Source organism: Coregonus lavaretus (assembly GCF_964263955.1).
Source record: "Coregonus lavaretus genome assembly, chromosome: 16".
Lineage (NCBI taxonomy): Eukaryota > Metazoa > Chordata > Actinopteri > Salmoniformes > Salmonidae > Coregonus > Coregonus lavaretus.
This window is the reverse complement of record NC_140003.1, coordinates 42,649,745-42,665,157: the sequence shown is the minus strand read 5'-3', so window position 1 is coordinate 42,665,157 and position 15,413 is coordinate 42,649,745. Positions and strand designations below refer to the sequence as shown.

General features: G+C 44.3%; 1 protein-coding gene across 1 annotated transcript; it reads left to right on the top strand.

The window, feature by feature from the left end:
• Nucleotides 1-333: 333 nt before the first annotated feature.
• On the top strand, nucleotides 334-11,401 carry LOC311144035 (insulin-like growth factor-binding protein 5). Its single transcript, XM_084179962.1, has 4 exons — nucleotides 334-1,042; nucleotides 10,154-10,377; nucleotides 10,559-10,678; nucleotides 10,815-11,401. Exons 1-4 carry the CDS (start codon nucleotides 709-711, stop codon nucleotides 10,947-10,949), a joined length of 813 nt encoding a protein of 270 aa, XP_084036088.1. The 5' UTR covers nucleotides 334-708; the 3' UTR covers nucleotides 10,950-11,401.
• Nucleotides 11,402-15,413: the final 4,012 nt, after the last annotated feature.

Genomic DNA, 15,413 nt, shown 5'->3' with positions numbered 1-15,413 from the left:
ATCTGTGAGACGATGTGGAAAACATTTAGGGGTAGAAAGAAGTGTGTGCTCGCCTAGCAAAAGCACGTATTCCGTACCCGTGGAATCTAATCATGCCTCCAGATTAAGTGTTTTTATTTAAATGTATTGATTAAGGTTGCGTTGATTTCTTATGTTGCTCCTCGCAGTTGGCATCACTTCAGCCTTCAGGGTGAAAGACTGATCCAATTGCTCAAAAAGGTTGGCCACTTGACAAGACATGGAACAAGTGCGCCTCCCTTCCCTAGTTAGGCGTATTCATTGTTAGGGGTTTGGGTTTGGCTGATTTAAAAAAGGCAAGCCTGGTCCGAAGTTGATCAGTCTGCTCAGAAAACTTCTCCGGATGGGAAAGTATTGGAATCGGTTTCAAAGGGGGGAAAATCCAGGTTTTGTGTAAAGAATTGCATTGCAGCCAGAGAGGACATCACTTCTGTCAATTAAGAAAAACAATATTGCACCCCAAAGTGTAGACTTTAGGTGATATTTTGACTTGTTCTGTGAATACTTTTTATTTGTAAAGAATATATTTGTTCCGTTTATTTTGACTGTTATTTTATTTTGAGTGTGCTGAAAGCACTCTCTCCATTTGGATGCGGACTGGTTTGAAAATTTATAAATAGGATCATTTAACGCACGGGCATTGCCTGTCAATTTTATTCACATTTGGTGTTTGTCAATTGCAAGACGAATATGTTTCTCAGTTTTTGTCTACTGGTGACATTTTTCTTGGGGCTGACCGGGTGCTTTGGCTCATATGTACCCTGCGAGCCGTGTGACCAGAAGGCGCTCTCTATGTGCCCCCCGGTCCCCGTCGGTTGTCAACTCGTGAAGGAGCCTGGCTGTGGTTGCTGCCTAACCTGTGCCCTATCGGAAGGTCAGGCGTGCGGTGTTTACACCGGAACATGCACCCATGGCTTGCGCTGCTTGCCGCGGAATGGAGAGGAGAAGCCCCTTCACGCGCTCCTCCATGGCAGGGGGGTGTGCACGAACGAGAAAGGATACAAACCCCTCCATCCACCCATAGGTAAGAAGACGCAGTGAATGCATGCGATTAGGGGAGCCACGGAAGATGGGGCTGTGTAAAATACAACAGCATGATATTGTCGCAGGGTTGAAATTCAGTTTCAGGCAGCTATACTGGCCCCGGTAAATGGAATTGTAGACGTTTTGTTTCGTTTTGGAATCCACATTTGAAATAACTGCACAGGTAGCCTACATGAGCTTCTCATATACGCGCAAACTGTCCGATTTGTCAGTCTTAATGCGGCAGGCTTTATAGTGAATCTGGGTCTTTATTCAATCGCAAACTGTATCCGTTTCATCACAATGCCACAATAACAGCACGTGCACATAATAACACCGCTATTGCGTAGACTTCCATAGCAATAGGTAGTTTGATATAAATGAATGCAAATAGGCATACTGGTGAGCTGTTTTGAGTGTTGATCTTATTTGTGCGGGTCTGTGCGTAAAACCAACATTCACTATAAGTTGCTGCTGACGCACTTGTCAGTTTAGTTTTGAGTGAGTTTGTGTGCGCAGCAGTGGGCTGTGCTGCTCTCTAGCTTGCAGTCGCAGTATTGTGTTCGTTATGAATACAGTATGGTAGACTCAAAGCGTTCTGCTGCATGCTTGTTTACAGGGCTGTGTCCCTGCCTCGCCACAGACAGACACGTGCCTGTCTGGACTTCCATTCTTGTGTGAGAACACATTGTAGCCAATGTGGTAATACGTCATTGCTGCTGTTCTAATTAGTTAAATCCCCTTTCACTTTGTTGGACACCTGCATTTCTTGCAAACATAATTGCGGCCTGCAAAGAATATTAATATTTTCCAACATATAATGACCCATCCCATTCTCTTCTGGGATACACCAGGAGGTGCCGTTTCTGCAGGTACCGGATTATATTTAAATCGCAGACTCCAACTCCGATGGTTTTGTGTACAATCCCAGTGCTAGGCACTCGTTTTTTGTTTTTGTGTTTTAAGCCTTTACCAAACCTTAACTCTTAACTTAACCACTCCGAATTAATGCTTACACGTATGTTTAGCCCTAACCTTAACCATTCTGAATGAATGCCTACATTTAAATTTTAGTTTCACTTTTGCCGAATTTGACTGACAGCTAAAATATGGCACCACATGGTGTAATTAAAACCTCAAACCATGGTTTAATTCTGTTGCTGCAGTTTTATTTGGAGATTGGGTTGTAATATCCGGTCTTTCTTATTGTAATTGACTGAAGAGGGCTCTGTTCCTGGCGCTATGGACCTTGTCAAAACTGAATTGAAGTTTAGCCCCTGTGGGTGGTGTTGAGAGATGGATTACCACTCAAAGATCACATCTGATGGTGTGTGTGCATGAGTCTGTGGACGTGTGTGCACAGTGGGGCAAGTGGAGTTAGGTTTGAATTAACTAAACATCAACATTTAGAGGTCACAGATGGTATTAGATGATTCATGATTTAGAGTGTCACTTGTTACCAGAACCTATTAGGCTAAATACACGTTTTGGTGACAAGCCACATTTGATTAATGCTAGTGGTTTAGGCCTATTCTTTGTTTGGCCAGGTTGAAAGACTCATGCTATGCTTTGGCTACACCCTACATGTACTGTACCTCCCTTGGGGGACATGCATGAAATCACCAAAAAAAAATGGAATTCAGCCCATTCAAGAGGTCACCATTGTCTGTAGTAATGGCAGCAAGGCTATACATAACATCCCACAAATACTTGCAGCAATAACTGAAATAAACCCAAGTACATTTGTCTAGAATAAAAGTAGCACTCTGATCCAGGACATTGAATTCCAACACGCACTCTGTCTGAAGCCTGTGGGTGTGTGTGTGTGTGTGTGCATGCATTTGTGTATGTGTGCGAATGCTGACTTCTGTGGTAACCGGATCGCGTCCGTCTTCCTGCCCCTGACCAGGCGCAGTGCAGTGATTCAGCAGAATGCCTCCGGTTGCTCTTCTCTGAAGGGCCGTCCATCAAGGGCTCCTCTGATTGGAATTAGACATGAGCCTTCAGTTTCCTGCCGGGTAGTGTTTCAACCTGCTCTGATCAGCTGGCAGACACAGAGAGGACAGGTCAAGTGTCCAAAGACGGATCCTCAGGGGTCCCAATAGTTTCCATCTCTGGGCTGCATTCATGCAATTCTACTGCATCCTAGCAGAAAAAAAGCCACTTTGGAACCAGTTGAAACAATCTACATATTATAAAGGCTTTATGCTTTTAAAGGGGGACTGCCACTTTAAATACCAGATCTGTTTCTTGAAGGAGAGGGAATAACATTGAATTATCTCTCTATTTCTTTCTCACAAATGTATTGGCATGACATGGGTATAACAATGTAATGCGATGTCGCCAAACTACACACTACTCAGTTGTCTCTCTCTCATCTCTACAGAAGTCTGGTGTCACCCAGCATCTTTTGTTGACTGTTGAGTTGTGTTCCAAGGAAATGGTGCTTAGCTCGGATGGCTGGGCATAGGAGTTGGTTTGTGTTGCTGGCCACTCAGTTCACTGTGTTAGCCCAGAAGAACAAGAACCTAGAACGCCTGCCAACAGATATGATTCCATGCCAACAGATATGACTCCATGCCAACAGATATGACTCCATGCCAACAGATATGATTCCATGCCAACAGATATGACTCCGTGCCAACAGATATGACTCCATGCTAACAGATATGACTCCATGCCAACAGATATGACTCCATGCCAACAGATATGACTCCATGCCAACAGATATGACTCCATGCCAACAGATATGATTCCATTGCAACAGATATGACTCCATGGCATAAGGCCCCTTGCTCTCTGAGCTTGTGAAAGAGCCTTATGTTTGAACAGATTGCCCTTTGCCAAGAAACAAGAAGATGATTAAAGAGAGTGTATGAATCTAGAAAGCTTGACTTGCACATCAACAAGCACGTTGTGCTTTATAAACACAGCATCAACACAAATGCAGCTTCTGCCAAAGCCCAAAAAGAACAGAACAATTTTGAGTTCGGGGTTTCTTTTTGTGCGCCAAGATATATCTTTATTTTTTTGCCTATTTGGTGGTGCATTTACAAGTTTTTGTGCAATCACAAGCCAATGCGAAGAAGCCAGTTGTTTGTCACCTGTCCTTGTTACCACAATTTACAATGGCTATGGGACTAAATAAATGCTGGCACCCAAAATGTGGTGTTAACCTGACAGCTTAATGCATGTGCCAAGTGATTTGTGGCTCTGTACTCTTCTTGAAAGGACAGAACTAAAGGGGTTATTAAGTATTATTTTTAAGATACAGCCCCAGCCATCTTAGGGAAACATTTTACAGTAGCAGGGTCAACTTCAAGTATTTATTTTTTCGGTGTTCCTGTAATAACCGCCCTCCCTCATACAGCTCCTGGATGCTCCACACCAATTGTCCTCATGTGAACTGAACGGACAGACCAGCAGAATGCCAGCATGGGTTGGTTTTGGTTAGGGTTACACATTGCCACTGCATTGTTATATTCCCAAATACATCGGACAATCTCCCTTAACAAAGAGGCCAATGACAATCCACTTTGGTGTGAGGCAGCTTGGTTGGCCTATCTACTGTAGATGGTATACTAGAACACCTGCTGTACATTACACACAAATGGCCCTATCAGTCCTGGTCCAGTTCAACCAGAGATGGCCACAGCTGTTTGACGGTTTAATTGCTAGGTCATAAGGAGAAGACCATTGCTGAGGGTGATTTTACAACTCACTCACCCTGAACCCCCTCCTCGCAGAAGTGGATGTTGTTAAACGCTAAATATAACCAACCTCTTCAGATTGATGTGAGACAGTTTATCATGAAATCTTCCTTGGTGTAGGTTCTGGTTTTCTAGAATGCTGTGCCATGGACACGCATGTGTTAATCATGGGAAACAAATGGTCAATGTAAGGTCTACAATCATGCTCTAGGGCCAAGCTATGACACTGTTCCCATGCACAGTATTCAAGCTAGAGAACTTACTTGGCAGTTGGCACACTTGAATGAGTTCTTCCAGTGAAGTTTTACAGCAATCAGTCTAGCATGTATCTGACACCAGTGGAGGCTGGTGGTAGGAGCTATAGGAGGACGGGCTCATTGTAATGGCTGGAATGGAATCAATGGAACGGAGTCAAACATGTGGTTTCCATATGTTTGATGTGTTTGACACCGTTCCATTTATTCCATTCCAGCTTTTTCAATGAGCCTGTCCTCCTATAGCTCCTCCCACCAGCCTCCACTGGCTGACACTTACACCAGGGTCGTGCTCAGTAGAGAACAACAAACGCTTTGCCAAGGACAACAAAAATTAACAGGTTCAAAACAAAGAAGGTTCAAAACAGGAACCAACAACACAAACATACTGTACTTGTGATGAGTGTGATTAGAAGGAGTCAGGAGGGTACATCACCGAATACAGAGTTTATTCCGTCGTACACAGTTGAGCTGGATAGCGGCAACAAAATACATGCACAGGGGAACAACCTACCCCGGCAATACAAGGTACGAGTAGCTACACTCAACTCACATAAAACAATCACCCACAAGGACAAGGGGGCAGAGGGAACACTTATACACAGACTAATGAGGGGATATGACCCAGGTGTGTGTAATTGACAAGACAAAACAAATGGAATGATGAGATATGGAGCGGCAGTGGCTAGACGGCCGGTGACGACGAACGCCGAAGCCTGCTCGACCAAGGAGGGGAGGCAGCCTCGGCGGAAGTCGTGACAGTACAGAATGAAGCTTTGAACCAACAACACACACATATTGTACAACAAACATACTGCACTGAATGAAGCAGTAACATCATGGCCACCTTGTCCAACCAAATCTGTTTTTTTTAGCACTGCCAAAGGGTGTGTTAATAAAGATGCCACCTGAATTTTGATGACACTTTTTATAACGACTCATTTTTTTATTTAAAGCAGAAAGAAAAGCTCTAAAGACCAATGCTACATTTCATCTGTAAATAATTCGTTTTGGAGATGTAATGAAGACATCTTCTATTAAGGCACGTGTTGTTGGAAGCAAATCAGGTAGTAGGGTCTAAAAGTGTCAATAAAGTGAATGGAAAATATATAATTCTGGATAAGTTTAACATGGCTTTGATTTGACCATCCACCAGCACTTAACATTGACACTAACTCAACACCTATTTTAGTTGATGATGTCACAGGACTAATGACAACAAACCAACATGTTCTTCTAAAGGTCGTCCGCGTGCTTCCCATCCGAAACAGTTCGGGACAGTTTGTGCATGTATTATGATTACATTTTGTGACGTCTTTGTTTGTTTTGGTATACAGCAAGGGTTTTTTCTGCTGTTCGTGCACACAAAAAATGTTCCTGAAGGCAAGCCAAAGTCGGTAGCTGAAGTCTACGCCCCTTCGTCGGTGATTGGTAAACAGTAGGGATTCTTCAATGAAGTGTTTGTTGTCATTCAACAAGAGACGACTCGTTTTCAGCTCATTTTTTCACTTGAGAAATACTGCATCAAACATCTTAGATTATGAGACTAAGATCTCCTCTGCAAAAACGTCAAAATTAATGACAGATTTCTTGAGTTATCTTAGATTAAATCAGACTATTTTGAGGAAGTGTATACTGGCTATGGCGTCTCAATATGGACAAACAGTACTATTGCTGCTTTTTTCTTGTTTTTCAAGCCGAACCGAAGCATGCAGTGGTTGAGTTGTGCCACAACGAGTAAGCATTTTGCAAGGCCATTCGATGTGGAATTGAATGTTCTCCAATGGCTGTACATTTTGTTTAGATCCTTACAGAACGAATGCTCTTGGTCTGGATCACCTACCTCTAATTGAATGACTGAAGTGCAGTGTTTCATTCTGGTCCAAGGGTTTTCCATATCTCCTTCTCTGTGCTACAGTGGTAGAGGTATCAGGTCATGGATTCTGTCCTGAAGCCTTGAAATATTAAGCAGCGGAATCAGACTGGGGGAGTCGTGGTTGGCCAGTGTTGTGACTTAAAAGATAATGACAGAGGACTTCCTGCTCCGTTATCACTATCTCACTGCATACCCCCCGTCCGTCCGTCCTCTGGATTAACAGCACCTCTACTCAAGACCTAGGATCTTGTAAAGGTGTAATTTCAGAGGGTGTTCTGTGCTAGCAACATAGCCATTGACTAGGATACACTCAGTGGTGTAAGGTGTGTGAGCCAATGAGAATTTATGCATCTCATTGTTGTGCCGCATTTTCCACCCCAAGTTGTATGACTGGATTCATAACGACTGGCTGAGAGAGAGAGACACAACTGAAAGAAGGGTGGCTTGTCTTTCATACTTAGGCTTCCTGGCTGCAAGAAACTTGGGATATTCATGAAGCATAATTGCCCTGCGCACATGTAAATTTTTAAACAGAGGCATATCAGTTGCACATTGTTTGCCTGTTCCGTTCGTCTTGTGTTAATGAAAACTTTAGCGCGAGCAGTGGGAGAGATACCAATACCTCTTCAGCCTGGGCTGAATGGAGGGGGCTGCACGTGACCTTGCTGTCTTGGCTGGAGGCCAGCATCTTGGCAGGGTTTCAGAACTTAAACACAGGCCTACTAAGCCTCTTTTACAAGCTGGGGACCTTAAGCATGGAAAAACTGAGTTTTTGAGAGAAAGAGAGACTCCAATTGTCTGCAAACATTCTGTCTCCATGTCTTTGAATTGCAGGCACAGCTTGTGAATTGGAAGTACAACAGCATTTTATTTGATGTTCTGAAATAATTCTCAACACTAAACTGTGTAATAATAGTTATATATATATTTAAAGGGTTGATGTTCATTTTTCACCATCAAATTATATGAAGAAAACCCTTCTACCATCCCATATTTCAATAGAACATCCAATATAAACATCCAATATTTCCTCACAAGCCTACAGTATACACACAAGTATCACAAACTCTCATCTCCCTCACTCATGACTTACTTGAGCTAATGAGCTTGTTTCTCAAATCGTACTGCTAATGTAATTGGAGTGCTGACATTTTTCCATCTGATATTTCTCCACCCAAATCATATTAGGCTAAATGTGAATGTCATGAATCATGATGAGACCTGGCAGTATTTTCGGAAGATGCTCAAATGTCTAGAGTCAATATCACAAGTGACTCCCATGCTGCATGTAAAGTAGGCCAATGACGTAGTGTGTCTTGTATTTGTAAAATGGAAGGGGGGGATGCGTTCTCCTGTTTGTGGTAGGTGATTCTGAAAATGGTTTGTAGAATCACGGAATCATTATTGAAGGCTTGAGACACTTAAATGTAAAGGTATGCAGCATTGTCATCAGAGGTACTTTGAATAAACTGGTCAAATGAAAGTTTTTTTCCCCCCAGCATCCAGGCATCGAGCACGTAGGAAAGCTCATTTGACAAACTTATTTCTAGCATTTTATAACCCTGGCGGTCTGAACAGGGAGAGTCGAGGACGTATCCAAACACTGAGAGCCGCCTTCAAAGTCATGAGTTGTGAGATTGATTTCAAAGCGAGGACGGCAGTTCAGATACCAGGGTCCCAATTCCAGTAATCATCCTCCCTTCATCCCCCAACTCACCCCCTCCCAGACACCCCTGCTGCGTCCAGACTCATCAGACGTCAATTCCCGGGAATACACCTCTCAGTGGCGACATGATAGCTTAGTGGGTAGCTTAGTGGGTAAGAGCGTTGTGCCAGTAACCGAAAGGTCGCTGGTTCTAATCCCCGAGCCGACTAGGTGAAAAATCTGTCGATGTGCCCTTGAGCAAGGCACTTAACCCTAATTGCTCCTGTAAGTCGCTCTGGATAAGAGCGTCTGCTAAATGACCAAAAATAAAATAAAAAATAAATAAAATAAATTTCCAAGGTGGCCATGTAAGTCCAGTCCAATGGCGCCTATACTTAATTACGAAAACATTGAAATGTGGTTTGTTTCAATTATTTTTAATCATCCCCCTCTTCAGCTGTCTGTCGATGTCTCGTGGTTGTCTCTCCCCAACAATACTTGGCACATTCACTCAGCACCAGAATTCCAACCACGCCCTCCCCCATGGCCACCGCTGCACTGGATAAATATAACCCCGGTCGTCTACAGGCACTGCGGCCACTCGCCAGTTGGGGCCTGGCAAAATCTCATGACAGTGCCTTTGGGGCCTGGTAAAATCTCATGACAGTGCCTTTGGGGCTTGGTAAAATCTCATGAAAGTGCCTTTGGGGCCTGGCAAAATCCCATGACAGTGCCTTTGGTGCTTACGATAGAGTAAGCACAAGCAGGAGAGGAGCGCTCATCTCTGTGGCCTAAGAGAACCTCATGCAGGCTAGTGCTCTTGGCTTACGGGGGCTGAGCCCCAAGGAGGGAACGGGGGGGAGAGGGGATAAGGGATCAGGACCCCAAATCTCTAGGCTGGGGAGACCTCCATATGTACCTCTAGGACTGTAGTGGACTGTAGTGCCCTCTGGGGGGTGGGATGGGGTAGGGGGAGAGCAGTGGCCTTTCTTCCTGGCTTCAGGGTATTTTATAGTACTAAGTTCTGTTTCTTGATATGAAATGATACAGTACATTCAGACTAGGATGTGCTCACCTCTGCCGTAGGCTTCAGTTGCCATGGCTCCTCAGTTACTATGACATCAACGTCTCCAAGTATGATCTGTGAAAGATATGAAGTCTTTGAATAGCCCTAATTATATTTGTCTTTGCAGGGACTTGCCAGATACTGTAAGCATGTATTACCAAAATAGCGTATGATCAACCAAATAGGCCTCTGTGTCACACAAAAAAACTCCACATACCTCCTTAATAAGAAATAGAAGGGACTGAGCTAAGATTTGGTCTTTTTCGGTCAGCATTCAGACTTGTTTAACCAGACTTACTTGCTTTGCTTTGACCTCCATTAGTAGATGCTGGATGTTTTTTATGGTGGGAGCTGGGGTGAAGTAGTGTTAGAGGTAGTTAATCAGCTGTCGATCCTTGATCCTGCCCCCTCCTTTGTAAACAAATGGAAAAGCAACATTTGTTGGCCCAAACCCTGGGAAAAGCATCTGGTAGTCCATATTTTCGTTTGGGCAAGAATAGCTTTTTGAACATTTTAGGTGGGGGTAATGTGACAAGTATGCCCTGTCTTGCCCCTGTGTAGATCATGAGTCTCTGGAACACGAGGACACCCTGACCACTGAGATCACGGAGGACCAACTGCAGCCCGCCAAAGTGCCCCTCCTCCCCAAGCAGGACCTTATCAACAGCAAGAAGATCCAGGCAATGCGCAAGGACAAGGACCGCAAGCGGGCACAGGCCAAACTGCGCTCCATTGGCCCCATGGACTACTCCCCACTACCCATTGACAAGCACGAGCCAGAGTTTGTAAGTACAAGACTGGAGAGAAGGAAAGACGGGGGCTCATGCTAATGTTGTGCTGATACTGATGCTGAGGTTGTTAGTGTTGTCCAACTCTGATCCTGGGAGAGCTGACTGAGTGCAGGATTTTGTTCCACCCATGGTGCTAGCACTGGGAGCTAATGTTAGTTGTGCCGTTCCTCCACAGGGTCCTTGCAGGAGGAAGCTGGATGGGATCATCCAGGGAATGAAGGACACATCCCGTGTCATGGCCCTGTCCCTGTACCTTCCCAACTGTGACAGGAAGGGCTTCTTCAAACGCAAACAGGTGAGCAGTCTCCCTCTGTCAGCATCCTTATTCATGGTTTAACACATCAGTTATACATATTAATAATATTCATGCTTACACTGTCTTTCTCTCTCTTTCTTTGTCACCTGTCGTTGCACATCGATTGCCTCCACAGTGCAAGCCCTCTCGCGGCAGGAAGCGGGGCATCTGCTGGTGCGTGGACAAGTACGGCTCGCAGGTACCAGGCACAGACTACAGCGGGGGAGACATCCAGTGCAAGGACCTGGAGAGCAGCAGCATCAACGAGTGAATAGGCGGCTCCACCCCCGCCCCGATCACCTGACCCAGGGCCCCACCTCCTCCTTTCCCTCCCACCTGTCTGCTTCGCCCTCCAGTCACTTTTTGAGATTTTCAATATGAAAAAATAAGAACACTAAACAAATCAAATGAACGAACGAACGAAAGGACAGGCTTGAAAAAAGGACACCTGAAATCTTTATTTTTTTTGACCGTGCGCTCATCTCTTAAAAGACGGAACCCAGCAGGTTTAAGCCCTTGTTTGACCCTCGGGCCCCTCCCCCACTAAGAGCTGGGCTCTAGCCCCTCCCCCACTAAGAGCTGGGAGCCTCACTAACGATTCATGAAAATATATACTTGTATTGATATATTTTTATAGAAGCACCAAACTTTGTATCATTTAACGCTAACATAAAACGGATGAAAAAAATTAAAATAAGTCACGTTGATTATAAACAGGACTGTTTTGGTCTTTCACATCTATTGCTATTGAGGTTTCAGAGGACATAGCTGGACCTTCTATTGAGGTGTCAGAGAAGATAGCTGGACCTTCTATTGAGGTTTCAGAGGACATAGCTGGACCTTCTATTGAGGTGTCAGAGAAGATAGCTGGACCTTCTATTGAGGTTTCAGAGGAGATAGCTGGACCTTCTATTGAGGTGTCAGAGAAGATAGCTGGACCTTCTATTGAGGTGTCAGAGGAGACAGCTGGACCTTCTATTGAGGTGTCAGAGGAGATAGCTGGACCTTCTATTGAGGTGTCAGAGGAGATAGCTGGACCTTCTATTGAGGTGTCAGAGGAGAGAGCTGGACCTTCTATTGAGGTGTCAGAGGAGATAGCTAGACCTTCTATTGAGGTGTCAGAGGAGATAGCTGGACCTTCTATTGAGGTGTCAGAGGAGATAGCTGGACCTTTGATTGAGGTGTCAGAGGAGATAGCTGGACCTTCTATTGAGGTGTCAGAGGAGATAGCTGGACCTTCTATTGAGGTGTCAGAGGAGATAGCTGGACCTTCTATTGAGGTGTCAGAGGAGATAGCTGGACCTTCTATTGAGGTGTCAGAGAACATAGCTGGACCTTCTATTGAGGTGTCAGACATAGCTGGACCTTCTATTGAGGTGTCAGAGAACATAGCTGGACCTTCTATTGAGGTGTCAGAGGGGATAGCTGGACCTTCTATTGAGGTGTCAGAGGAGATAGCTGGACCTTCTATTGAGGTGTCAGAGAACATAGCTGGACCTTCTATTGGCAGAGAAAAAAAAGAAACGTGAGAGGGTCATGCTCTCTCTATATGGGTATTTGGTTCTGTCAGAGCACTACAATAAGGGAACCTGCTTGGATACGTGTTACTAAGTTTGTGTGAGCATGCATGTGTGTGTGTGTGTGTGTGTGTGTGTGTGTGTGTGTGTGTGTGTGTGTGTGTGTGTGTGTGTAAGAGAAAGGGAGTGAGCTTAACACAAGAATGACATTTTTTTCCTCTCTCTCTCTTTTTTTCTTTTTACAACAACAAAAACAACAATCTTCACGGCTGGTGCTTGAAGTAGTCTTGAGGATGGCTTTCTCCCACTAGCCTATGAAACATATGTCTATGGGAAACGGAGAGTGTTTGAAACAATAAGCAGATCATTACAGACAAACCTTTGTAAGTGGCTCTTTGACTCTGAAGCTATCCTGATATGCCAACTGTGCCTATTGTTACCAGACACTGCCATGCAGGGCAACACAGAACTTAATGGAGAACACTACCCCTACTGGTGAAGGGAATACTGCCACAAAGTGCTCATTCTGTCACCTGATGCGAGCTCTGCTTGGCCCAACAACCGGGACTTAAAGAATAGTGGGATGAGGCTAAACAACCGTACAGTCCCCCAATAACTAACACCAGTAATCCTTTGTTTTGCTAAAGTATGGGCAACAATTGTGAGAAGAAGGATAAAGCACGTTGCAGACTTGTATTCACCAGTGAGGTTAGCTGTTTTCTTTTTGTGTCTCAGTTGCTCGAGGGTGTTAATCTTGTGTGATTTTGTTTGTACTGTTTCTTTTTGCCTTCAGTGAAGTAGTAACCGCCCACTTTTGAGCCGTGTTCCTTAACCAAGTGGTCCGTTGCCACGGCTACAGTGGAACCTTGGTGTATTACTTTTGACTATAAATTAACTAATGTTCTTTTAAAAAAACAAAACAAATACAATGTACTGGTGCTTGGAAAAGGACGTGTGTATTTTAGCCTGTAAACAATTTGAATGGTTCCATGACGCCTGGCCATCCTTATTTGAATATGAAACAGTCATAAAAAAGCTATATCCCATCTATATACTTCCCCCTTCGCTTGCATGCCACCCCTCCTTCTCGACAACTTGTTTTCAATACAACACAACATTACTTGCATTGGAAATGGTGAGCAGTTTTCCTTCCGCTCAATGGGGGCATCTTTGACCACTACCTGCAGGGTCAGTTGAAAGAGTAGTTTTATGTTCATCTGTCTGCAAGTCGCAGTGCCTTCCTACATGCATATCCACATTTGAATAGTGACGCGAACGTGCCGTGGTAGCTGTTTAAGGGGCGGAAACCCTGCTGAGGCTGAGAGGTCCCCAGGGTAATAGTTTTCTAGCCTGCCAAGACAAGAGGTCTAGGTGTAGTACAGAGAAGGTAACTCAATGGGATGTGGGATAGCTCTTGTCATCGTGCCACAAACACATTAGGAATTTGTTGCTGCTTATCCCTCTCTGTGTATGACTGTGAGGGCAAGGCAGACCAGAGGACCCGTTCTGTCTCTTATTTTCAAAAAGCACCAAAAAGATAGAATATTGCTTTCAAAGTTGACTGCCGATGTATTTGATTGCCAGAGAATAGGCAAGTGATTGTTAGAATTCCGAGGCACATCATCGTTGGGCACACAGACTAGCAAACTGCTGCCTCTCTCTGCCAGTAGTCGGAGAAAAGATGGACGAGGCATTACTAGCCATCAGATCCTATTCCACAGCTTGAGTGTTCATAGTTTCTCTAGCCAGGCAGACGGAGGCCATCAACAGACAACAAATTAAGGAGCTTTTATTCCAGCTTCAGTTAAGTCTGTAGTCCAATAATGACGTGATATTTTCCGTTTTCGTAATACAAATGTGATGGATAGGATACAGTTGTTTTTAATAGCTCATAATGGCAAACGAGCTGCTGTAACATCAACAATGGGGTCAAAATGTCAGGCCTATAGCTTTATACCCTCAGTTACTAGGAGCGAGAATTAGTGGAAAAATACAAGTCACTATACCCTGCTACCCTTCACATCCAAAATGTCTTCCTACATGGAAGTGAACTCCTCCGCCCTTTGGTAAACCCCAGATCACCACGTCGTTCTATACCCAGCGAGGCACCCGTCCCACCTCCACCCAGTCCACTTTAAAATAAAGTGGCTTGCACTCATAGAAGTTAAATCAATTTCATTATAAATGCCCACAGATTACGTCCTGTAATAGCGCCGCCTGGGTAGAAAAACAAAACAAGCTAAACATGTAGTGTGATACAGTTTAAGGTCTCTGCAAGGCCTTCTGGGTAATGGTTGACAGGGGCTCATGTGGTCCATGCCTGGGAGTTCTAGCACCAACGTCCAATAAGGATAAAGGGATAATAACACACCGTACAGCACAGTAGCAACCACATAACAGTCCCACTTTCATCTAGCTGCTCTCACAGAGAGAGAGAGAGAGAGAAAGAGAGAGAGAGAGAGAGAGAGAGAGAGAGAGAGAGAGAGAGAGAGAGAGAGAGAGAGAGAGAGAAAGAGAGAGAGAGAGAGAGAGAATGAGAGAATGAGAGAAAGAAAGAATGAAAGAATGAAAGAAAGAAAGAAAGAAAGAAAGAAAGAAAGAAAGAGGGAGAGAAAGCGAGAGACGGAGCACCATGGAGAGTGGTCGCGTTTAGAGCCTAGCCACACCCTCATCACGGAGAGCTCACCAATCGCATGACAGTAGACACAGTTAGGAACAGACACGAGGAGACCTGGGAAATCTGAGGAATAGGAATGCAGCAAGAAGTTTAGATGTTGACTCCCTCTCCAGCTTCCATTTTAGCAGCAGTCCATCAGAAGCCTATTGAATCAGTTGGCCAGCCATATGGTGCAGTCTAACTTTGTCTCAGTCTTGGGTCAAAGAAAATATGTTTAAGGGCATTGAATCCTTTGCGTCAAATCAACCAATTGACACAATTCAACCGAGCTACGAATCATTGAAATTCTCTAGAAATTTTATTTGCGTTATGGTGGTAGATTGAGGTGTTGGAGAGGTTGAATTGAACGCTTATCCTCCTTTTAAAGTGTGAATCTGTTTTCAACTCTAACACTGCCTTATTCAGATTCCTCGTCTCCCACCTGGTTATGTACTCATACTCACAGTGATGTGTGCTCTCTGTCTGGTCACAGTTCATGATACAATAGTAACTACAGCTTTTTTTTTTTTTTTTTATGCATAACGTTTTTATTGATGAAACG

Bases quoted from the DNA above. Each gene is read 5' to 3' on its own strand.
- LOC311144035 (XM_084179962.1), top strand. From the start codon at position 709: ATGTTTCTCAGTTTTTGTCTACTGGTGACATTTTTCTTGGGGCTGACC. The intron at 1,043-10,153 runs GTAAGAAGACGC...GCCCCTGTGTAG, and splicing joins ACCCCTCCATCCACCCATAG to ATCATGAGTCTCTGGAACAC. The intron at 10,378-10,558 runs GTAAGTACAAGA...GTTCCTCCACAG, and splicing joins ACAAGCACGAGCCAGAGTTT to GGTCCTTGCAGGAGGAAGCT.